Below are 26,228 nucleotides of genomic sequence, written 5' to 3' on the forward strand. Positions count from 1 at the left end.
GAAGATTAAAGAAAAGCAAACCAACATACTTGGTATTTATGGGCCTAGAAAAGGCATGCGACAACGTGGACTGGAATAAAATGTTCAGCATTTAAAAAAAAATTAGGGTTCAAGTTCAGAGATAGAAGAACAATTGCTTAAATGTACAGGAACCAAAGAGTAACAGTAATAATTGAAGAACATAAGAAAGAAGGTCTAATAAAAAAGGGAGACCAACAACGATATTTCCTCTCCCCATTACTTTTTAATCTTTACATAGAACTAGCAGTTAATGATGTTAAAGAAAAATTTAGATTCGGAGTAACAGTAAAAGGTGAAAAGAGAAAGAAGTTACGATTTGCTGATGATATAGCAATTCTAGCTGCGAGTAAAAAAGATTTAGAAAAAACAATGAACGGCATGGATGAAGTCCTGGACATGAACTACTGAATGAAATAAGACGAGAGTAATGAAATGTAATAGAAACAACGAAGATGGACCACTGAATGTAAAAATAAGAAGAGAAAAGATTATGAATGTAGAAGAATTTTGATATTTGGGAAATAAAATTACTAAAGAAGAACGAAGCCGGAGCGACATAAAATGCCGAATAGCACAGTTGAAACGGGCCTTCAGTCAGAAATATAATTTGTTTACATCAAAACTTAATTTAAAGTTCAGAAAAAGATTTTTGAAAGTATATGTTTGGATCGTATCTTTATATGGAAGTGAAACTTGGCCGATCAGAGTACCTGAGAAGAAAAGATTAGAAGCTTTTGAAATGTGGTGCCACAGAAGAATGTTAAAAATCAGATGGATGGATAAAATGACAAATGAAGAGGTGTTGCGGCAAATTGATGAAGAAAGAAGCATTTGGAAAAAATATAATTAAAAGAAGAGACAGACTTATAGGCCACATATTAAGGCATACTGGAATACTCGCTTTAATATTGGAGGGGCCGGTTGAAGGAAAAAATTATGCAAGCAGACAACGTTTGGCGTATGTAAAACAAATTGTTAGGGGTGTAGGGGGTATACCGAAATTAAACGACTAGCACTAGATAGGGGATCTTGGAGAACTGTATCAAACCAGTCAAATGATTGAAGACAAAAAAAATGTAGGCCTACCTATTAAAGCTTCATAAAATTTAAATTGTGATTACTGTATATTTAATAAAATATTTAAAAATTTAGAGCTATTTTTTGTTACTACATAAGAAAGTACTTTTCCTTTCATTTATAATTTTGTAATGTATAAAAATTCTCAAAAAATGCATATTTAATGATTAGTCTTTGGTGGATACATTAGACCATAATTAAAGAAAAACACGCATCTACAATTAAGAAAACCTTTATACAATCATTGAAAAACATGAAACAAAATGAAGCATTAAACATAAGCAGATTCATTAACTCCATTAATGTGAGAAGTCAACTAATCGTTTTCAAAAATACCATTGACAACATTATAATTAAGAAATTCGTTTGGTAACCTTTCATAATTAATTTTTGTGTAACAAGGTCAATGGAGTTTTCTTAACGAATCTTTCTTTTTCTTATCCCTCAATAGTCTCCGGGAATTAACGTCCAGGTATTATTTCAGAGGATGATATATTTGAGTGTAAATGAAGCGTAGTCTTGTACTGTCTCAGTTCGATCATATCTGAGATGTGTGGTTAACTGAACCCATCCGCCAAACAACACCGGTATCCACGATTTAGTATTCAGATCCGTATAAAAGTAACTGCCTTTACTAGGACTTGAACGCTGGTACTCTCGACTTCCAAATCAGCCGATTTGGTAAGACGCGTTCACCGCTAGACTAACCAGGTGGGTTTTCCTAACGAATGTGGTTACTGAAATAGACACAGTTTTTTCCATATCTGGAATAACTTTCCTTTTTATGTTACATTGTTTTTTGTCGTAGCAAAGTTTGAATAATGTCTCTAATGAAGTATCTATACCTTCATAGGTAAATATATAATCTTAATATTTTATTTTGAAAGATTCAAAATATTAAAAGGCGAGTTCTGCACTTCTGTTTTTATTCATCGAATACCATTGTTTCGTAAAGCCTTATTTTTGTACAAGAGTAAAATATAAGTTTACTACTTTTTATCTAATCCTTTTGTAAGTATAGCACCAATGATCGTTTTTTTTTTAATAATCTGAGTCACAGATTTTAATCAATAAATATTGAGGTAAAAGTTAAAAAAACCAGGGTTTCAATTTGAAAGTTCAAAAATAGTTTTTGTAAGCAGCAATAAAAGTAATTTGTTATAATGTGTATTCGTAGATAGCAAGAAAGTGATTAGAAGTCTCTGCAACATCTGTAAATTAAATACTTAAACCAATAAAAGAAGTAAAAATTCGAACATAAGCTGTTTATCATGGCACCACCTAAATCCCTTGGCATCCCATGGCATCCCTTCCTAAATAAGTTTTATTATTCATTCCATTTGATGACATAAAAAGTAGTTGATATTTAGAATCAGGGAAAATTCATCCAACGACCATCTCTTTGTTTCATCAATTCTTTACTCCTTACAAAGTTTATGGAAGTTGTTTGATATAAATCAGTCGAAAACATGTACTCTTTTTCGAGAGTGCCAGAGGAACAAACAAACATTCACCAGAACTAATTGTCTTTCACCTAGCGTGTTATGGTACAAACAAATCTTTATTTTGTTCAAGCCATTTCTGTTTATCTTAGCTAATGAAAATAAAAAAAATAATCTTGTAACGGTAAACAGTATGTTAATGGATATTATTTTAAAAATTGTGCTAAGAGCACATCAAACTCAATTACCGAGTAAATTAATACTTACCACACATTATTTTCAATAGTAATCTGAGTAAATGAATACTTACCTCATATCATACATTTCAACAGTAGTCTTTAAACTGTTTTGATATCTGAAACACACACAAAAAATTCATGCGTAAATATTAATCTAGTTTTACTGTTCGACTTATTTTGATACTAACACACCTTTCTAACGTACTGTTTGTTTTACCTAACAGCAAATTAATACGAAAATTGAAAAGAAAAATGAAAACGACTTGTTAAAAGCAAAAACCAATAGATTTATTTTGTGGAACGAAAATGCAAGTAATGATAGGTATTAAAGGACAGACTAAAAGGGAATTACTCTATTCTAAGAGAAAATCTTAAATAACACAGTCAAATAAGACGGTAGAATGAAATTTATCCAGCTAGTAATTTATATTTAACTCGTAATATTCTTAGAAATTCACGATCTGATAATGTTCTTTATCGATTATTATAATGCGAATGAGAGGTAATTAAGATATATTCTGTAAATGTAAACGTTAGATAGGAAATGATACAAAATTATATAAATCCTAAAAGGAACATTCTTTATCTTTCGCTTCTCGGCCTCTGGCGCCGTGCTGTATAACTTGTGTTTACTGCTATCGGTAGCGATTTGCTTCTACAAGTGCAACGGTTCTGCGTTCACATCATCGGGACTAACAACGATCAGTAAACTTGCGTTGTTATGGAATTTAGGCTACACAGCTGCGTAGTGTGTTGCAGGAGTGCCACTGTCGGCTAAGTAAGGACGTTTCTTTTGTGTTGCATCATGTCGCCGTTCTTAGGTTCGTGAGGCCAATAATATTTTCGATCACCTGGCAGGTTCGGGAAACGATTTTCACTCCGACTCCGTCCGTGGTCTGATTTAGGAGCTGTTAGCTTTTGACGTTACGAGCGGGTCTACGTGAGAACAGGTGGCCTTGCTCGGGGTAGTTCACTGCTAGACGCTCACCTTACCTCGTGTTAGGTGATATGTACGTTCAGACTGTTACTGTAGTGCCTGGCAGTATAGTCGGTGTTTTTATTTTTCAGACGTTATGTCGCAATCCGGGGGAAATTGCTTAGAGGATCTTGTATTGTTGTCATAGCCAAGGACCTGGTTTCTGGCGACCCCTTCCTGCCGAGATGGTCACTCGGTAGCAGCAAAGCGCAGTTGGAGATGTTTGGTCATTGTGCTCTTCTGGGACACAGAGCAGCCAAGTCTGCATCTGCCAAGTGCGCCGTCTGTATTTTGGTGAAAGGCAGCGATCCTGGACATCGGGTCGAGGGTGAAATTGCTCAGGCGAAAGCTGTAAAGAATACAGCTTATGGTGTACGGCCTGAATTGGGGGAAGCCTTTGAGGACGGATCGTAGTTGGCTCAGATTCGTAGGATGTCATCTGGATGCCCTATTCGTCTGATAAGCAATTCACCGTCGGGCGAATCACGAGGTGTACGCTCGATATCATGCTGGTGTCGAGATACTTCCAGCTTGGATGGAGTATCAAAGACTTGCTGGCGAACTTGAGTAGGATTATGGACGATCTCCTGGTTGCTCTCGACGCTAACGCCAAGTCTCCCGCCTGACGGTTCATCACTCACTGACCCCAGAGACACTGGTCTCGAACAGTTCGTTGAAGCCAGGAACCTCTACTAGATTAACGACGCAGAACAACCGCCAACTTTCCATTCCGAACTGGGATAAAGTTACATCGACGTCACTTTGGTGAGGGTCGACTTACCACGAAGTACAAGTAGTTGGGGCTGTCTGGCCGGAGAGCAGTGAGAGCGATCATAGGCTTATAAACTTCAAGATCGTTTAAGGAAGCGGTCTAAGAACTCCAGATTTGGGTCGTTATAACCTAGGGGGGCTGGATCAGGACAGGCTGCTGTGCGAGTGCGCAGCTGCCTTGCAGGGGTTGGAATGGCGGATAGAGCAGAAGGAAAAGATGGAATTGTTAGCGGAACAATTCGGCCGGGCCATCAAGACTGGCTGCCTTAGGGTCCTACGGCGGCCTCGGCCAATGGACAGATCCTTAAGTAGTGGTCAGTCCGGTGATCGGAGAGTGCCTGGAGCCATCATAACCGCTGCTTCCGATTCAGCCATCTGTTAGACAGGGGCGGGAAAAGTGGTGGTCCTCTGACCTTAGTGTGCGGCGCGCAAGAGTTAGTTCGGCTAGGAAAAGACACCAGCGTCGCCCCTTAACGGTGATTATCGTTGTTGACGTGTGCGCTGAGGGTCTGCGAATCAAACAGCGCGCTCGTAATGAGTTTTTTCATGCCATCAAGGAAGCCAGACTCAAGATATGGCAAGACTCCATGCGCGAGATACAACGCAATCCCTGGCAGCTCTCAAAATCATGTTACCGGCCTAAGCCATTGCACGTGCTGTCCAGTGTTCGATGCGGATTTAATAGTCGTGACCACACGTTAACATCTGCGGCAACTTACCTGGCGTTCCTGAATACTCTGTTTCCAGATACTCCGGAGGGTGAAGCAGAGGTCGGCGTTAGGACGGGGGCTTTGCCCTTCCCTGGCGGACGGGCTGTAAATCTCCTTGACATAGACAGAGTGGTTTCTTGAAGGCACTGAAAAAAAGCACCGGGAATTGACCAACTTAAACCGGATATATTATTCCATCTGTTGCCTGTCATAAGAGAGCCGCTTGGCAGGCTGTTCTCGGAGTGCCTAATCTGGGGCTGCTTCCCGAATTGTTGGAAAGTGACTTTGATGAGGGTTCTCTTTAAACCAGGAAATCCTAGTGTGGTCGTCAGTTATCGATCCATCAGCTTCTTGCCGGTAATCGACAAGTTGCTTGAAAGGCAGGTTGTGGAACGGCTGAGGGAAAGCATTGAGGTGAACTCTTTTCTAAATTGAGGCCAGTATAGCTTCATGAAAGTGGTTGGCACTGATGATTGCATGTTAAACGCTCTTGCCGAGGTGGAAGTTGCCGACTTTGTTTCCTTCCTTTTGTTGGAGTTCTGTCCTCTATAAGTTGGAACGCCGCAATATTCCGTAGCCCTGCAGGCCGTAGTATATGACTATTTGTCTAACCGCAGAGCCCTATTTAAAGATGCGCCAAAGCTGTGGAAAATCCATTACCAGGGGAAGACCGCAGGGTTCCGTTCTCGGTCCCCTGCTGTGGAACCTGGTATTCGACGAATTTCTGGGATTGATATTTCCGGAATGGGTCACGTCCCAGGCTTTCGCCGATGACTGTCTCCTTTTAGTTCGTTATAATTCATGACCACAGCTAGAAGACCGTTGCAGGCAGCCTTGTCAACCACAGAGGGGTGGATGGACATTCAAATTTTAAATATTTCTTTCCCCAAGACGAAGATTTTGCTTCGGAAGGGCGCAGACAAATTATCGTAGAGTCGTACCCTTCATATTAAATACAAAGGCTGTGAAATCAGCCGAGTTAGACTACATAAATACCTAGGTGTTTTGTTTGATGAGAAGTTGCTGTTTAGCAACCACATTAGTCAAGTAGCGGCGGATCGTCTCAGTAATGCATAAACGTAGGAGGATTCCTCGGTAGGACTACGGGTTTTCTGGCCGTGAAATGTAAATCGCGTATCAAGGTGTCTTCGTAAGCATGATCTCTTACGCGCGCATGTTTATGCGCATAGTTTTGATATGACTAGAGCACTTGTTCAATATTTAAGGAGCATAGAGCCTTAATTTTATGCACTGGAATTTTTTTAAAAACTCCTGCGAGGCTACCACGGTATTGGGATAGGCTCTCCCAATCGATTTAGTCGTGATAGTTCGGGCAGCCATGTGGAAATTGCTAAGAGGCCGGGAGGCCGATGTGTTTTGGATGCGGTTTCGGGCCGGGCCAGTGCCGAAACGGAACGGTAATCACAATGCACCGAATCTAATTTTCGTTGAGTTGCCCACCTCCCTTTAGTGGAAGAGGCTGCAGAGCCTCGCGATGGAAGCATGGCAGCTAGAATGGGACACCACCGCTAACGGAAGATCCCTGTACAAATTTATACGGGATCTGGGGGGATAGTAGGTTCTTTTTTAAGGGCAACAGGTGCTCACCAACCATATTAGTTTGAACCAATATCTGTTTCAGTTCCGCCTGGCAGTTGATGAGCTATGCGTCTGCGGTGAGGTCCAGTTAAATCAACACCTGATGATATCGGTGCGGTTACTGATAGTGTTAAAGAAGATCCGAATGTGTCTATTCGTCGTCGTTCTCAACATCATGTACTTTGTCCATTAATTACATGAAAAATATTACTTAAAAATCTTGATCGACACCCATAAAAGATGCAATATGCATTGATGCAAGAACTGAAGCCATAAGACCGTAATTATCGTTTTTGTTTGGAGTATGGTGCCTAAATCAATTGGAATCTGATCCAGGTTTATCGAAAAATTTTGTTTAGCAACGAAGCTCATTTGTGGTCAAATGGTTATGTCAACAAGCACAATTAACGTATATGGAGTATGACCTATCCTCGGAAAGTTAAGTGTCTCCAGTCATCCTGAAAAATTCACTGTATGGGTTACATGCTGGAGGCATTAAAGAAATAATGACCGACCATTATTTCTTTAAAAATGAGGCCTCAGCGCATGTTGCTGTCAATGGTGTTCGTTAAAGATCAATGATCAGTGATTATCTACTTTAAAATTTGCGTGACATCGACACGCAACAATTTTGGTTCAACAGGATGGTGCCACACCTCATAATATTACCAAAACAATCGATTTATTGAAACAACAATTTAGCGACTAAATGCTTTCATGAAATATTCCAGTGAATTGGCCTCAAAGATCGTGTGACCTACCGCCAGTGGATTATTTTCTTTGAGGATATGTGGCGTCTCTGATTTATGCTGATAAACCAGCAACAACGTTGACGCTTTGGAAGCAAACATGACTCATTCTATTAACGTAATACTTTTCCAATTACTTGAAAAAGTGGTTCAAAATTAGACTTAAAGAATTTTCAGAAATTAAATGTCATAAATTTATCTTTCGATGAAAAAAAAATTGGTTTCAAACTTACCTTTTTATGAGTTTCAATTCAAATTATTATCACTCTGCAAAAAACATCCATTATAAACAGGTTATAAATCAATTTGAAGTTCATGATTTCATAAATCAATTTCAATCATGATTTCATAAATTCTGAAAAATATATGAAACGGTGGGTAAACATAACCTATTTACATTTATATCCGCGTTCAGCTATCAGGTTTCATTATGCTGTGTATCGTAATATCCAGCATGTTTATGAAATTTTTAAATTTAATCCAAAATGAAGTAACTATTGAGTATCAAATGCTTTGGTGATTTTATATTACTATAAAATGTACAATTCAATTATTTTTTCAAATAGAATTTATTAAAATCTTTTTTAAGAAAATTTTACAAAGCCATTTCAATTATGAGAGAATTTTTATAAATCATTCTAGTAATTATTATGTTGATGAAATTCCTATCGCGTTTCTAAACAAGTTATTATTTTTGTCTTACAAATTAAATTAATGTGTCTTTCTAAAAGGATTTCAGAAGATAATTTGGAAGTATCGCTTTCAGACTTACGTTGTTATTCTCTCGGTCAGAAGTTTTGTTCTTAATTTTTAAAATAATATGTTAAATGTGTTTTATATATTTTTTATTTAATTTTTTTAAATTATGCAAAGTGACTTTTTAATTTCTTAAAGACATTTGAAGAAAATGTTTTCGACTCGCTCAGTTCTTCTGCAGTTTGCAAAATAATTAAATAACAGATAAAAAAATTAATTTCAATTTTTCTTATAATCGCAGTGAAAAATTTGATTACGTTTGACGCTACTTGCCTCTGCGGAGTCAAAAAAGCTGCTTACAATAAGAAAGAAAGCTGAAGTCTTTTAGTAGTATTAAAAATAACATTTTTCCCTTAAGCGAAATATGAGAACTACTTTTGCGGAAATCAGAGCAATATTTTGGCGGGCGAGAAGCGCCTTTTTATGATTCCACTGCTACATTTAAAAGAAAACTGATCCTTGTAAAATATATTCCCCATCCATGTATAATGTGAGACTGATAAATTTTCTTCTACAGAATCACTGTTATTCCATCGGTAACATAGTTTGTGCTCATATAATTCCGACAACGTCTTCGAAATTGTTATTTCTTGAACTTGTATTTGTTTGAATATTTTGTTAATTGTGATATAGAGTCGATAAAGGTATATTGAGTCTAAAGAATCTGTAGAATAATAATTAAGATAAAATTTTGAGATTCTTTTAAAACTTATACAGTAATTAACATTCACAGGAATAGTAATTCACTAAATTATATTTGGGAAAGATAGTCAAAATGATTTTCAGCACTAACCCAAAACAGATTTTCAGAACACTTATTTATACACTTTTATTTAACCGTTTAGCACGCACGATTTACGTCAATTATCTTACGGGATATTAAATGAAATCCATGAGTATATTTTATGTCCTGCAAAACTGTAACACATCAGAGAAGTAAATGTTATTAAGTAATATAGTTTTGTTAATATAATTACTTACGAATCTCTGAAGTAATACTGTTGAATATGGTCACCACTGAAAATTATAGAAAAAAAAAATTAAAATACATGTAATGTTAGATTTATTTTACCTCAATCAGTAAACTACTTGTAAAACAGTTCATTAGTAAAACAGTTCATTAAAATAGGATAAATTAAAATATATTTTGTTTCTTCCATTGCTACAAAACACAGGTAAGAAAAATATTATAAAGAAATATATTCTGGTACTTCCAGTATTGAAATGAAGAAATCTTAAATACATTTCATTTGATATCAAATTGTTTATTTAAAATCATTTCTTCATATGCCTGGTATGATATTGTACTTTATCAGCAATCACAAATTCTGGATTCATAAAATATTTTATGAGAATTTTAATGATGAGTAAATTAAGGCGGCTGTAAAAATTACTTAAATATGTAATGTAAATTTATATTTGTAAAAATGTTACATTACGTTCATTTCTGTTTGGGAAAACTTTTAATTATATTAAGTAAAAATTAAATTGTTTATTTTAATTTTTTTATATTTTTTCTGGCCAAGACTGAAAAAACATGACATTTTCTATTTTGTTTTACAAAATAATTTATAATTTTGTACATAAACATAATTGAATATGTTTACTTATTAAGAAAAAAACTTGGCTTAAATTTTAGTGGTCACTTTACTACTTAAAAATAATGTTTTCTGATATTATTTTGTGAAAAATTTCGATTAAATATTTATTACTTTTTACAGCTGCTTAAGTTACAGAAACCGTTTCTCAAATTTAGTGAGGATTACGCGACATACGCGTTAAATTACTTGAACGGATTGATTTGATTCAAAATAGTTCGTCACATTTGCGTGTCTTATTCTTCTATTATGATTCTTACTCAGAATTCATTATCTGAACAACTGTTTTGCTGCTGTTGTTCGTTTCTTGAATGAACCAAATATAAATTTAGTAGAATGCATCGCTTTTTAATAACATGTGGAAAGTACGAGGGTAAGTGAATTATTATCCGCAATTTAATTACATTCTTGTTTATTTTGGTAGTACTGTCATGTTGCGTAGATGATGCATACATGGTTTAATTGTTATGTCTGTGCAGGTTCGATGCTGCTAGGTTAGCTCCATTAACGCTGCACTGCCGTTAACCATGGCTGTTCCGCTTTCTGTTGGCACCAAAGAAGAGCAATGTTCAGTGATCCGTTTTTTGTGGTCGGAAGGTGTATCAGGGACGGAAATTCATCGAAGACTTTCGGTACAGTACGGGGCAGTGTGTTGCCGTAACAGGGTGTCTACGAATGTATTGAAAAATTCAAAAATGATGGCACAAGTGTTACGCAAATCGAAGGAGCCGGACGACCGTATACCGCCATAAATGAGGAAAACATTCAGCGTGCACGTGACATGGTTTTCTTAGACAGAAGAGTAACTATCGATGAAGTGGCACATCGTCTGCAAATTAGTCACGGTTCTGCCTACGAAATCATCCACAACAAATTTGAGTTTCATAAAGAATGTACAAGATGGGTCCCAAAACAACTCGCACAGTTGCATAAACAAACGCGCTTGGACATCTGCCAAAAACATTTGGATCGCTATGGTAACGAACGGGAAATCTTCTTTAACGGAATCATCAGCGGTGACGAAACACGGATCCATCATTACGAGCAGGAGAGTAAGGTAGAGTAAGGAATGCAAACATCCAACATCGCCCTGCAAAAAAAAAGGTTCAAGACACAAACATCTGCAGGAAAACTGACGCGTTCGGTTTGTTGGAACTCACTAGGCCCAGTACTGGAACATTATGAGGAAAGGGGCACGACAATAAACAGTGCGAGTTACAGTGAGATGCTTACTGCCAAGCTGAAGCCTACAATTCGAAGCAAACGCCGAGGACTGCTGTCAAAATGTGTTGTGTTGTTGTACGACAATGCCCATCCACATACTGCTATCCACACTGCTGAAACACTCCAGAAACTCAACTTTGAAATACTGGCTTGTCTTCCGTATAACCCTGATCTTTCCCCTTCTTACTACCACTTTGTTGGTCCACTCAAAGAGCCATTAACGGGCCGTCGATTTACCTCGGACTATTGAAAGAAGCCGTGCATTCTTGGCTCACAGCTCAACCGAAAACCTTCTTTTATGAGGGCATCAGGAAGGTTGTGCAACGATGGACCAAGTACGTTGAAATGCAGGGGAATATGTTGAAAAATGATATACAAACACGTTTCCTTTTTGTATTGCAATAAACTTTATAACTACATTGCGGATAATAATTGTCTTACCCTCGTATTATAGGAATAAGAGTTCTACGGTATGATTGTAATAGAATTGTTAAGGTGCCTGTTGATCACGAATTACTGTTAATATGAAATAAATCTTGACTAGTTTAATTACTGATTTAACTCACCTGATAAGGCAATTTATAACAGCAAACTAAGAAAATTAATATATTGTACCGTTAGCAGTACAAATCTCAAGTTTTAGAAAATCTCAAGTCGAGAAGTTTTAATGTTACAAATTCTGATTTGAGGTAACTGCTAAATCGTATAAAAATTATGTTTGAAATCATATTAAGCACGTATTTTCAAGCCTTCCGGCAAATATATTACCATAGTCATTTGAAATTTAGTAAGTACCATAATTCCCCAAGAAAAAACGAAGATTTCATATCAGATAGAGTGGACAATTGAATCTACAATATAAATTTAATGGGCGTGGTCACCATTACATTTATTACAATAACATTCCTTATTCAATAATTCCGTAATAATTATATTATCCGGAACGTAGAAAAATAGTATAAGGTAGAATTCTGCGATATGTTTTTTTGGCAACAAGATGAGAATCGCATTTCATATCGGTTTAATGTATTTCATATTCATTTTCACACATGATTCGGTCGGTAACAAATTACAAAATTTCTAGTTATCATGCAACTTAAAATCATGGGATTATTCTTCTTCGATGATGATGTGAATAAAAGTGAGTAAACTAGACATTTTTATCTAATTTGATTTATTTTAATTTTTTTTCATAACTTATTTTTAAGTTATAAAAATAAAAATTTGATTAAAATGGATTCCGAAATGTTCTATTTGTATAAGGATTTGCGTTGAGAATCTTAATCCATTTAACATATCGCTATAAATTGTGTATCGAACAACGAGGGATTACTCTGTTCTTCCATTCTTCCACGGTTTTAGCATTTATAAAAAAATATTTCAAATCATAAATAATCAAATTTAAATTTCGAGCTAGAAAGCATTATAGATAATGGAAAAACGTATTGTATTTTTTAAATTGAAAATTTAGTTGTTAATGAAGAGACTTCATTTTCATATTCTAAATAGCTTTCAAGGTAGACAATTCGAGCTGGTTCTTAAACACTTCAAGGTCACGTGTCGGGTGTGACATCATCGATTGGTGTGGTGGGAACATTGAGCCGGTGTATCTGCGTAGATCTAAATATTTTATCTTATGTGGTTCTGATGTGAGCACAATTGAAGGCCATGTGACGTCAAAGGTGGGATGACTAGACGGTCTATCTGCCTAGATCGAAATCATTTATCTTATGTAGGTCCGATGATAGCACATTTCATGGTCATGTGATGTCAACGTTGTGTAAGTTCTAAGTATCGTATCTTGTGCAGGTCCGATGACGGCATAAAATTTACGGATCTAAATCTCATATTTTATTAGGTTAGGTGTCGTTGACGGTTGACACGTGAACTAGATAAAGAAGGAAGTGCTGCGAGGGTTAGAGCGGGATTAAGTAGACACTACTGCTGGCGGCGGGTTAGAGCGGAACTAAGTAGACACTAGCGATTGAGATACGAACTAGTTGAAACGCTAGCGCTGGTTGGTTAGAGCGAAACTAAAGTTGATAATCGAAACAGTACCACTGCGAAATATGACTTAGTAAATAAACGACGCCGGAGCAGTTGCTGCTAATTATCTTTCGATATACACAGTTAAATATCTTTACTTTCGGATTCGGCCCGTCCCAGTCATTTCCGTCTAATTTGTAGTTCCCTATTTGTAATGCTCGTAACATCTTTCCTCTTTTATTATTTCTTCATCCTGCCGAATATGTATGTTGGGAAGGAATTTTAATCGTTGTATATTATCCGTACTTATATTATCCGTAAAGGAAAAAGCGTTTAGGGATGTCACTCATTTTGATACATGTTCTGATGGTTTACGTTACCTTATGGTTACGTTATCCATTGTCTAGATTCAATCTTACTGTAGACTGCAGCTGTTCTGAATCTTAGTATCTTATTATGATAAACGGAAGCGCAATTCAAGACTATAAGAAGTTAGAGTAGTTGTTGCCCGCAGCCCGGATTTGAGATGGGGTATCTAATACACTAGTATTGTATATATACAATATATAAATTGTAATACTGGTTGAAATATTATAGATAGATAAATGATATGAGTTAAACGATGTAAATGAATAACGATGGGATACCGTATTGAGGATATAGATTCAAATTTTCCAGACAACGACTGTAATTAGAACCGGTCTGCAACAATGGCATGGAATCATTCTGAGAAAAATATGGCTTTCATAGGACCTAGTACATTAAAACGTAGAAAATACAATCAGCATGCGTGCCAGAGTCATAGTAGTCTTCTCATAAGCACAGATAAGTTCACTTCTGTCGTTTGGTGAATTAATACATGATATAATACTGGTACATGGTGCAAGGATAGAAAAGGACCTGTTGCTTAAGGAACTTTTTGATATAATACCTATGTTTACTGAGTCCTCAAACAAGCACCAATATTCACTACCAGACCATCCATACATATATTCACGTTATATAAATTTAAACGAAAAATGTTCGTATTGTTCAGGTGTAGTGAGTAATTCTTCTTAAACATTACCAATCAAAAGCGGTATGCGGTACTGCTTGTTAGAGGTTACCTACTCCTCAATATCTGGTCGAGTGGTGCAGCGTTAGTGGTCGCCAAGCCGTATCAGCTAGGTGCTGGTTGGCAAAGCATATCCGCCCTCTTATAAAAAGCAATTCTGTTTATTTGCCGGTATCATTAACTTGCAAGTGTAGAACGACGGTAGTTGGAACTAATAACGGTAGCAAACGCAAAGGAAATCTGTCAGCTATTTAACGCTAAACAATCTTATAGACAGACATTAAAGCTAAGCAAAGTTGAATTAAACAAGGCATATATTGTGTAAAGTTACGAAAATTTAACACTAGATACGGACTGGCGGTGGTGGCGACCTTAGAATAACTAAAATGAATTGGACAGCGTTTTGCCGAACTGTTTTGGACAACAGCGAACCATTTTGAGACTCGATTTACTGATTCCTAGTTGTGTCAAATACCCGATTTAAAAGTAAAATTAGTATCTAAAGGATGATTGATGAAAGATATGATATCGAATTGTTAGCGAGTCAATAAATTATGTGACGTTTTTTTATTGAATTGTATAGCATTTAATTGAATTAATAGCACGTATCCCATCCCCTACACTGATCCGACCATCATCACAAATATAATATCTAATGAACGACATGATGAAGTCCTACGCAAGAATGACCGCATGAAAATAAACAAGAACAAAACAAAAGTAATGAAATGTAGTAGAAATAATGAATGAAGATGGACCACTGAATGTGAAAATAGGAAGAGAAAAGATTATGGAGGTAGAAGAATTTTGTTATTTCGGAAGTAGAATTACTAAAGATGGATGAAGCGGGAGCGATATAAAATGTCGAATAGCACAGGCAAAATGAGCCTTCAGTCAGAAATATAATTTGTTTACATCAAAAATTAACTTAAATTTCAGGAAAAGATTGTTGATAGTATATGTTTGGAGCGTCGATTTATATGGAAGTGAAACTTGGACGGAGTACCTGAGAAGAAAAGATTAGAAGCTTTTGAAATACGGTGCTATAGAAGAATGTTAAAAATCAGATGGCTGAATAAAGTGACAAATGAAGAGGTGTTGCGGCAAATAGATGAAGAAAGAAGCGTTTGGAAAAGTATAGCTAAAAGAAGAGACAGATATATAGGCCACATATTATGGCATCCTGGAATAGTCGCCTTAATGTTGGAGGGACAGGTAGTAGGAAAAAATTGTATAGGCAAACAAATTGTTAGGGATGTAGGATGTATACTGAAATGAAATGACTAGCACTAGATAGGGAATCTTGGAGAACTGCATCCAACCAGTCAAATGACTGAAGACAAAAAAAAAATAGCATTTAAGGCCATACCGCGCGGGGCCTATTTCATAGGCTGCACCTCACAAGTCAAACGTTCGTACTTCATTATTTATAAATAATGAAATAAATATTTTATAAACATTTTCATATCTGTATCCCACGTTCGGAGTATTCCTATCGTACTAACCGTAGGTAATGCCAAAGCCTCCAGCCTCTGTGTAATCCTTCAAAGCACCCGTATAATCTTTGATTTAATTCTAACTGTATATCTCTTAAACAATTAATCGTTCGATTTATATCATCAGATAATATGGGTAGTTTGTTTATATATTCTTCGGTAAAGTAATATTTAATGTACGTGTCGTAGTCATCTAACTTTGAACTGATTGTTTCCCCGAAACATCTAATTCTTTGCCTTAGAAAACATGGCTGTAAACGGTGTATATTAAGTAGACTCGGCCACGTTACTGGTGTAACGTGTCCGTACACCAGTTACGAAGTAATTGGAAGTTACGCAGCAGTTGGTATGACCGCAGATACATAGGGTCAAACGCTGACTATATGTAGGTGCATAGCGAATATTGTAAAAGCTTCGACATATTCGACAACCTAATGTCTGAATAGAATACGAACTCCAACGATATTATGTCTTCCAAAGGTGATACGGCTATGTCCAAAGTTGATACGGCTTTGTATAGTCGCCTATACAAAGTACACCTTCGAGCTTGTTAATATCAGTGCGTTTAACACATAAAGAGCGACAGTTTAAACACGGTGCTAACTTTGAATGCACACCCTACTGCCGACGAATCGCATCTAGCACTAAAATCTATAAAAACGTGTGTATTGCAATCATGATGGCTGTATGTATCCCATCCCCTATACTGATCCGACCATCATCAAAAATATAATATCTAATAGCACTTATGGACAGGGACTGTTTAGTTCACACGCATATGGTAACTAGACCAGTACCAGCCTATTTTATAAGCTACACTTTACCGGTCAAAGGTGCGTACTTCACGACTGTTTGGTACACCAATACAGAGTAACCTGTAGTTTTTTAGTATTCGCAAGTACAGCACCATGATGACACGACTTCACCAATATTTTTCCTAGTCGTAGTTTTTCACTTCTTATTCACGGATTTATTAGCCATAGCTACTTGTAATTACAAGTTGTGAAGCCTTGTTCATTAACCATATTGCAAACTTTCACAAACATTGGGTCCGATTTCAAAACCTACGAGTAAGATCTTTCCAGTCGTTTTCTTCCCAACGTCGTTCTCCTCGTTAATTTTCTCCCTAATCGATTTTGCTTTTTTCTTGATAATAACATGTGCTCTGATGGCTTCCGATACGTGAAACTTATTTCATTCGTGTATACATGTATACTCATATGTGTTGTCTTTCGCCTACCCAATCGAACTGTGAATGAGATGGCGAGATATACTCCAGCCGTACAAATTATTGGCATAAGCATAGGCCATCATAGTTGTTTTTGTTTTTTGGATAGTTTTCCTCAGCGTGTTTCTTTACACATACATTATGTCGCCTGTTATGTCTGACTTGAACATGTACATGTTTGGATCTGTGAACAGCTCTAACTGAGGTTGCGTTTTATATATTATGGTGTCTATATCCAGCCGTAGAGCCAATACGTAATGGGCTCCATCTAGATTGTATGTGTATGAGCATAACAATCCGATTTGTTCGAATGTATCCACCAGTAACAGAATGTCACATCTCAGATATCCATTACTGTATTCACCGAACATGTAGCAGCCGAAGTGATTCCATATATTTTGTGCATGTTTGCAATCGTCTTCCCCTACGTTCAAGTTAGTTAATGCGCTAGATAACTGTTGTTTAGAAGATAAGGTCATTGCTTCGAGCTTCGACCAGGAATCGGTATAGTCGTAAAGATATACAACGTTTATTATAACTATTGGTATTTCTTGTTCTGTGAAGTACTTTCGAATATGCTGGAATGCGTATTTCGGTAAGGTGGATAGCAGTTTGTCTTAGCTGGCCGTCATAAACAGGAATATGTTCTCATAATTTACTGATATGTTTTCTCATATGTTTTTAATAACGAAATGAGGCTGTATTGAGATCGATGTAGCCTTTTAGGCAAGGACTCTGATAAAACTGTAAGTCGCATTGACCTGTGGACTTCATTTTTGGTATCATCCAAGCAGGCACTGTAATTTTTGAAGGTGATATCACTGTACGCCAAGTTTCTTTTTTCTGTTATCGCTTTTTTGGTTAGCTTATCGTAAGCGGTGCGGAAAGTGCAAAACTTAGCTCTCTGTTAAACATAATCCATAATTACAATACCGTTTGTCTCATCTTCAAATTTTACAAGTAATTTTTTTTCGTACATTTATAGTTCTGATGGACTTTTCAAAATCTGACTTATCAAAGAGGCAGAACAAATCTGGACCTCTCATGACCTCGTAAATGTCGTTGGTTTGGATTTCTTAGATGGAGCTATCGGTATCCATGAATAATAGCTGTATTTTTGGACCATGTTTCCCTTCATCACCGAGTACTGAATATTTTACTTATGTTTAAGACCGACGTAAATGCGATAATCAAGATAGACAATATCTTTCCACATTTCTACACCAAGTTTTCTTTATTTATACCTCAGTCTTTGAATGCAGGCTTTGCGATGGATTTATCAGCTGTTTCCGATCAGTTGCTAGTTTGAAAGAGGTTAAACTTCGAACGTTTTGCATATTTGCCGAACACAAAGTTATTTATTTAGCTTTCATTCTCGAAATCATTCCTCACTTTTGTCTTAAAGCGTTATTGAGATCGATGTAGCCTTTTAGCCAAGGACTTTGGTGAAACTGTAACATTTTACGTAACTTTATCCCGAACAAGCCATTTCTGATCGCCTTAGAACAACATAATTGCAAAAGTAGTGCTATTTCAGAAGTAGTGTCGTCAGTGCATTGTACATCCTAATACCGAAGTGGTACACTTCCGCCATGTGACGAATCTAAACGCCGCACCAACCCCTCCTTATCAAACTCTGAGAGGCTTTACTAGAGGTCATTTTCAAAGGCCTCAAGACATCTGACTCGATGAACACGTACATGTTCGTGTAGGTGAACAGCTCTAACTTAACTTGCGTTATACTCAGTATAGAGTTTGTATTTTAACATAGCGATTCATAGTTTTCAAATATGTCCACCAGTAACAGGACATCACGTCTCAAATAGCCATCATTTTATTTACCAAACATGTTTCAGCCGAAGTAATTCCATACATTTTGTGCATGTTTGTAATCGTCTTCATCTTTATTAAAGTTGGTTATTCCAATGTAGAAATGTTCTTGTCATTTCTTCAAGCTTCAAACTGGAGTCAGCATAGTCGCAAGGATATTTACCTTTTCTTGTAACTAGTGGCAATTCTTGTTCCTGAAATACTTCCAGATATGCTGGAATGCGTATTTCGGTAAGTTGGATTCCAGTTTGTCAAAGCTGCAGTTTGTCATAAACTGGAACATGGGAGACCATGAAAAAGCCCCCGAAGTAAATGCAGGAGACATCTTGAGAGACGAGATATCTATCAGTGGGGATAGTTTTATTGAAAAAAAGAAGAGTAAATTTAAGATGTATTATGACTCTGGTTCACCAGAGAAGATAACTCTAGCTTTACTGTTAAAGGCGATTAGGAAGGTGATATCCCAAGCACCTGATGCCGCATATATTTTGCCTGCAGGCAGCACAAGCAACTATATGAAGAAGATTCTTTCTTATGTATTGAGGAACAAGAAAACACCAGTAAATATATTGACTATACAGAGTGATACTGGAGTAAGGCAAGTGGGAGCAAACCATATACCTATTAAGAGGGTCACGCCACCGGCCGAGCAAAGCCGCACGGTCGTCGTCAAAGCTGAAGGGAAGTCTTATGAAGAGCTCCTTAAATCAATGAAAGGTGCGGTTACGAGGGAGGAAGCAAATAATGTTATATCACTTCGTAAGGGTCGCAACGAGGAGCTTCATGTAAGGATCTAGGGGGCTAAAAACGCAGAAGAAATTACGTCGGTTCTCAGAGACAAGGCTGCCAAATTGCATGTGGATTTGAGAAGTAGAGCTTGCAGAAGAACAGTTGTTCATCTTCGTGATGTCGAGTTTGACACCTCAGAGGAGAAAGTGGAGGCAGCGATAGCAAACAGGATTGGCCCAAACGAGGAATTTAAAATTTCTTCGTTCAGAAGGGGCTATGGTGAAACAAGAAATGTAACGGTTATAACCTCCTATAGGGCCGCTTGCAAGATTGTAAAGCAAAGGCTCAGGATTGGTTGGATAGGTTTCAGGGCCTACATTCGTGAGGACGATGACAGGTGTTATCGGTGTTGGGGTTCTGGCCATAGAAGGCAAGACTACAAGGGCCCTGACAGGATGGAGCTTTGTTTCAATTGCGGGGGTAGAGGGCACAAAATTGTAGATTGCCAAGAGCCAAAACAATGTTTAGATTTTGGTAGCAAGGAGCATCGCACTGGGGCTGGCAATGTAGCACGAGGAAACATGATTAGAACTATGCTTGTCAATACTAATAGAAGCTCTCTGTCAGACGACCAGATCAGCAGAGTAGTCTTGGAGAGGAACGTTGATTTCCTGATGGTAACTGAACCAAACAAATATGAGGTTGCTAAGGCCGGCTGGACCGCTGATATGGTAGGGGATGTGGCATTCAAAGATGTAAGCCACAGGATAGCGTAGAGGCTCAGGTTCAGGAGTAGAGGCGTGATTGTCGTGGAGACAGCGACGGCCTTGTTCGTGCGTGCATATGTGTCGCCCAACATCGATATTATGGAATACACGAGATTCATGGATCACATACAAGTAGCAATAATAAATTCACCTAAAAGAATAGTGATGTTGGGCGACTTCAATAGCAAGTCGGTTGTGGCCGGTAGTCGACATACTAATAGGAGAGGCCAGATTTTGGCGGATCTTATGGAGGCTATCGGCAGTTATTGCATAAACGACTCTACACCCACGTATGTGGCAAGAGGCCATGAGACGGTACTCGATCTGGCAATACTGGGTTGTAGGTGGAGGAGGGAAGAGTTGGAGGGTGCTGACGGAGGATGTTTCAAGTGACCATAGCGCTTCGTTGTTGGACCTGAGTGATGTGGATTTTTGGATTCAGGATTATGCCCCCCTACACGGTTTAACAAGGAACAAATAAACTTGATAGTTAGAAAGACAGCAGATAGATTGCAGAATATTCAGCATCAAACACCGGAGGCCTTAGCTAATATCATAAAGCAATTGAAAGAGTTGCTGGGAACACAACAAGGAACTGCGTCGTATACTGGTGAACAACTGAGATAGAGAGCTTAAGGCAAACATTGCAAACGCTTCGGAGAAAGAAGCAACGGCTTCTGAAGAGCGGTAACGAGGGCTACTACGACATGGCAAAGCAATACATTGAATTGACAAAGTCCCTCAATAAGGCTATTAAAAAGAGGAAAAGGGATTGCTGATTTAAACTATGCGAGGAACAAGATAGCGACTCTTGGGGACAAACCTACCGCATTGTAACAAAAAGGTTTGGTAGACGTCTACCGGTCCTCGCGAAGGCCGAAGCTGAGAGTGAGTTAGAGAAGTTATTCCCACGAATAGTGCCAGAAGAAAGAACATTAACGAAGTGTGAAAGCCGAAGATTTGCTTTGGACGAGCTGAAGTCAGTGACGAGGAGTATAGCCGACAAAAAGAGTGCGGGACCAGATAAGATCCCAGCGGCGGTCATTAAGGGACTAATCCACAAAGCCCCTTGGGAGATGGTGGAGGTAGCCAGTTATAAATTGATAAATACTGTTTTCCCCAGTTGTTGTAAGGAGGCCAGGGTCGTGTTCTTACCTAAAGGTGCACCAAATGAAGGAAATATAGCATATAGACCGCTGAGCCTCCTTAATACAATAAGGAAATTTGTTGAAAAAATGCTGGCCGCCAGGATCATTCAAGAGCTGGAGCAAGGAGTAGGGATTTGTCCCAATCAATATGGCTTTTGGTTGGGACGCTCGACTGTACAGGCCATAAGTAGAATTACTGAATGGGCCACCAGAGTGAGAACAGGTACCTGGCATACCAGGAGTATCCCTCTTTTGGTGTCACTGGATATTAAGAATGCTTTTAGCTCCATTAGTTAGAGCCATATCATTCAGGGAGTTGCAGAAAAGGGACTGAGTCCATATCTTTGTAGGCAGGTCGAGGAATACTTTAATGACAGGAGATGTACAGTCGAAGCTCAGGCGGAGGCATAGAGTTCCTAATGAATAGTGGTGTCCCGCAGCAGTCGGTTCTTGGCCCTTTGTTATGGATTATAGTCTTTGCGGGCTATTAAACAGTGAATTCCCGGTGGGCATAGAAGTTATTGCATATGCCGATGATCTTGCAGTCTTGGTAGAGGGAAAGAGAGTTATGGAGGTACGGAACAAGGCAAACGCTACTGCAGACATAATACATCAATGGTTATGCTCTAGGGGTCTGGAATTGGCAATAGAAAAATGTCGGTGCATTACCCTCACCGGCAGAAGAATTTTGGATCGAATGGAAGTAAGAATTAATAACAGGGTCATTGAAGAAGTTAACTCCCTGAAATATCTAGAAGTTATTTTACAAAAGAACTGCAAATACTCTGAGCACACTGATGGAGTATGCCAAAAGGTTGAGGGTATGATTAAAGGTTTGAACGTACTGGTGACATCACGGAGTCTAGGGCTTCTAAAAGAAGACTGATAGCATCAACAGTAGTGTCCTCGCTGCTAAATGCTGTACCGGCCTGGTGGAGTGCCTTCTCCATTAGAAGAAATAGAGAGAAGCTGGCGAGGACACATAGAAGGGTGCTTCTAGGTGTTGCAGTGGCCTACAGAACAGTATCTTATGATGCCTTATGCGTCGTAGCAGGAGTACCTCCAATAGAATTGATAGCCAAGCAACGGGTTGATAAGGCGAATGGAAGGACGGAACAGATCAGAGGTGCCGTCATTGAAACCTGGCAGGAGAGGTTGGCGGAAGATGGAGTTGCCCGTTGGACCAAGACTCTTATACCAATGGTTAAACCCTGGCTCATGAGAAACCACGGCGAGGTGGAATATTATTTGACTCAGTTCCTCACAGGGCACAGATGTTTTAACAACTATTTGCACAAGGTTGGGAGAAGAGAAGATCCTGGGTGCATGGACTGTGGGGAACTGGATGACGCCGAGCACACCATCTTTGACTGTAACAGATGAGCCGAGCTAAGGTTTAATGTGGCGCTTACAGAATTGGAACCAACCAATATAGTAGAATTAATTAAATTATTAATCAATTAATTAAAATATAGTAGAATAATTATAGTAGAATTTATGTTAGCTAGCAAGGAGAATTGGGTAAGAGTTACTGGCTTTGTTAAAATGGTTATCTCCAAAAAGAATGAAGATGAGCGACGGATGGGTTATTAGTTGCAGTTAGGTTTGGGTGGATAGCCCCAGCGGGGAGGGTGGGCATGCCGAGGTGTGTCGGTCCCGATGAGCCGCTGGGGACTCCAAGGGTATGAGATAGGGTTAAGGAAAATAAGTGATTTAGGAAAAGACCCGGCACCATACCATGACACACGAGGTATGGTGTGGTGTCTAAACTTGGGCAAAAATCAATGATTACTCTCTCAAAAGAGCTACACCGGTAGGCCAACCTACCATGCCGGTATATAGCCGGCAGGTGGGGAGGCCTATTAGAGTTAAAAGACATTCCCCTGGGCGGCGCAATACCACCAAGTCCGGCCCAGGGGGAGTTGAGAGAAGAAAAAAAAAGGTTGCAACTGTTACACAGTGCTTTCCCGTTCCAGTGCGGAACGGGAACAAGTTTTGGTAATTCTTAAACGATAATGTAGGCGGTGTACCAACCTTCCTATATTGTGCATTTTAACATTAGCTGGTTTGCTCATCAAACAGCATCAGAGGTGAACCTGCATTTTCCTGTCACAATCGACGTCTTTTCGGAATAAGGTGAAACATCATTTGCAATATATCTATTTTATGATCAATTTTCGTTTCTATTTGATATGTAGCTATAGTGACTGCTCTTTTCTATGTTAATGTACAGCAAGTCATAATGAACAGATTCTTCCTCATTGCACACTTTTATAGGTTTTATTTCATTGTATTTCTGTAGTGTCATATACGTTTATCGAAAACTTATTAGCTTTCTCGAATCTGGCTATGTCTATTATTTCAGTTGGATATTTAGCTATGGAAGTGATATTTATCTTCCAAAACGTAGTATGAAATAATATTTCAATTAACAACTGAGGATTCGGTCCGGTTACTTGTTTAGATAATATAGTTTTGAAGCAGTTCTTCATTTTGACGTTTATCACAGCTTTCTTTTCTTTAATTTCTTTATGAGGTATATCTATGTTGAATCCCTTAAGGGGAAGTATCTGTTTATGCGGACTACCAAACGGTCTATGCTCAGCAAAGACCACCCGGTTTCTTTAATTATAAATTCCTTCTCTTCGTTTAATACTTTATTGAAAGGCCTTATCTAGTGCTTTGTCAATGTCGGCTTTGTTGATTACTAGTATCAATTTTGTTTTAATGTTTATATCTTTTGTTTTGTGTTCTTCGTTACGGTCTACCATTTTTCTTCGTCTTTCATGTGTACATTCTAGGAATAGACTGAATTTTATGGTTTATTTTTACATTCTTTAAGCGACTCAGTAAGAAGATTTACAACATTCTGTTTAAGGCTGAATAGGAATCTGTGTATATCTTCTTCGCTAATCCTTTTATTAATATGGTAGTTTGTAGCCAGGTCGTCATTGAATACGCATTCAATTATGTTGAATAATGACGGTTTACACAGTTCTAACCTAGAACTTTTTGTTTTTGATTCCTGAGGTGGGCCGATGTCAAGGATTGATCTTCCTTTGTCTTTATTGTCCGGTAACCGCATCCTTTTACAGTTTATGTTTATACGGAGCAACAAGTCGTCGTAGCTAATCAGATGTCGACTGTTATCCGCCTTGGTAGCGTTAAGAAATGCTTTTTCAATCCCCTTCTATTTCACCTACATCATTTACTCGAACATCACACGATGCAGATTTCTGTATCATCTTTATTTCAAATTACCTTCGTTTTCTGTACTAAACCTTGGTATTCCAGAACAAAGCTGTTGGTAATCGAACCTGCCTTTTAATTTAATTTTTAAGCAGACTTTCTATATCTTCCCCAATGTTGATGAGGAATACGATATCTTCTGCTTTATTATCGGAAAGTTTTTTGTATTGAAATAATTCCAGGGTATTTTTATGAGCACCTATAGGCAGGAGATTTAATACAATTGATACACAGAGATCTACATCTCAGAGATCACAGAAATCTACTAAGAACTACATAAGATGCACGATTTAGATTTATGCAGATACACCGGATCGAGGTCCCCCACCAGACCACCTGATGACATCATTCCCCAGACGTCCGGCTCGATCGCGACAAACCATGACCTTGAAGTGTTTCAGAACCGGCACGTTTTAACTACTGCTGAAAAGTTAAAATAATTTTTCTTTATTAATAGGTTTTAATTTTTTTTTTAAATATGAAAATTTACCTTTTTTAATAATTGCATAGTTTTTTCAAAACAAATTAGATTTAAAAAATTTTACCATAATAATTTGGTTACCACATTTATGAACTAATGTTAAGGATTCATATTTTTAGCGTATAATTAAAACACAAATGTAATTAATTTTTTACCATTTAAAAGTAAGAGAAAGATATGTACAGTCCATTCTGAAACAATGAAATATTAAATATTAAATTACACGACTGAAAGGGATCTAGTGGAACAAATTAAATAAAATATATGAAAATTAAATGAAATAAGTGTATAAATAAATAAAATACGTACTTACAAATAAAATAAGTGTTTCAGAAGTTTTTAAATTTATTTTATACCATATAAAAATGTGGTGGTATCAATCAAAATATTCTGGGTTCAAATTCTAGTCAGGTTTCATACTTTTCAAATGTTAAATTTATTCCTCGAATTAGGCTTATACTATCTGTATCATGACAAAGAATTTATTTCATGTTTTCTTTCTTTTCTGCCTGACTATTATATTCTCATTATTTATACTAGAAGTTATAAATTCCTTACTTATAAATTATATTTTGAACTGTGAACCTAAATAACTTCATCATGATATCCCATCCGAATAAGGTACAAAACAATTTTTTTATCATTTAAAAATGTAGGGATAGGAGGAAATGTTCCTGCAAGTTTAGGAGTTACAATTATTTTGCTGTTTTAATAATTCAACATATTTTGTATTCTTCTCATATATCTTACTAATTCTTAGTTTGTGTGTTTAAAAGGTCATTCTATCTTTTACTGGTTTCTTCAATTCTCTGCAAAAGTGTTTCAATATAAGTGAAAAAAAAATTAATTTAATTTTTTTCAACGTCGTTTTTTCTCTTCTCATTATACATACCGCATTTGTTTGTTCTTTACTTATTATGTACAAGTTGGCTCATATTTCTTTCTGTAATACTTATTTATTACAAATTAACTTAACTATAATATTAATGGATATATATATAAGACTCTTTACCGTTTGTACGTCGAAACTGAAAATGACACTCAAACCCAAAATATGCAAGCTTTAATGTAGATCGGTGAGTTTCTTGCGTTCGAATA

At 37.4% G+C, this 26,228-nt stretch overlaps 1 protein-coding gene across 3 annotated transcripts in view; it reads right to left on the reverse strand.

The window, feature by feature from the left end:
• Nucleotides 1-26,228, reverse strand: part of LOC142321825 (uncharacterized) — a 140,447-nt gene that overhangs the window by 15,115 nt on the left and 99,104 nt on the right. For all 3 annotated transcript variants that reach the window (XM_075360279.1, XM_075360270.1, XM_075360260.1), the window contains 3 exons: nt 25,286-25,321; nt 9,322-9,357; nt 2,851-2,895 (listed from right to left, as the gene is read on the reverse strand). In XM_075360279.1, coding sequence (XP_075216394.1) covers nt 2,851-2,895; nt 9,322-9,357; nt 25,286-25,321 — 117 coding nt within the window. The remainder of the gene's footprint in view (nt 1-2,850; nt 2,896-9,321; nt 9,358-25,285; nt 25,322-26,228) is intronic.

This window comes from Lycorma delicatula, chromosome 1, assembly GCF_047948215.1.
Source record: "Lycorma delicatula isolate Av1 chromosome 1, ASM4794821v1, whole genome shotgun sequence".
Lineage (NCBI taxonomy): Eukaryota > Metazoa > Arthropoda > Insecta > Hemiptera > Fulgoridae > Lycorma > Lycorma delicatula.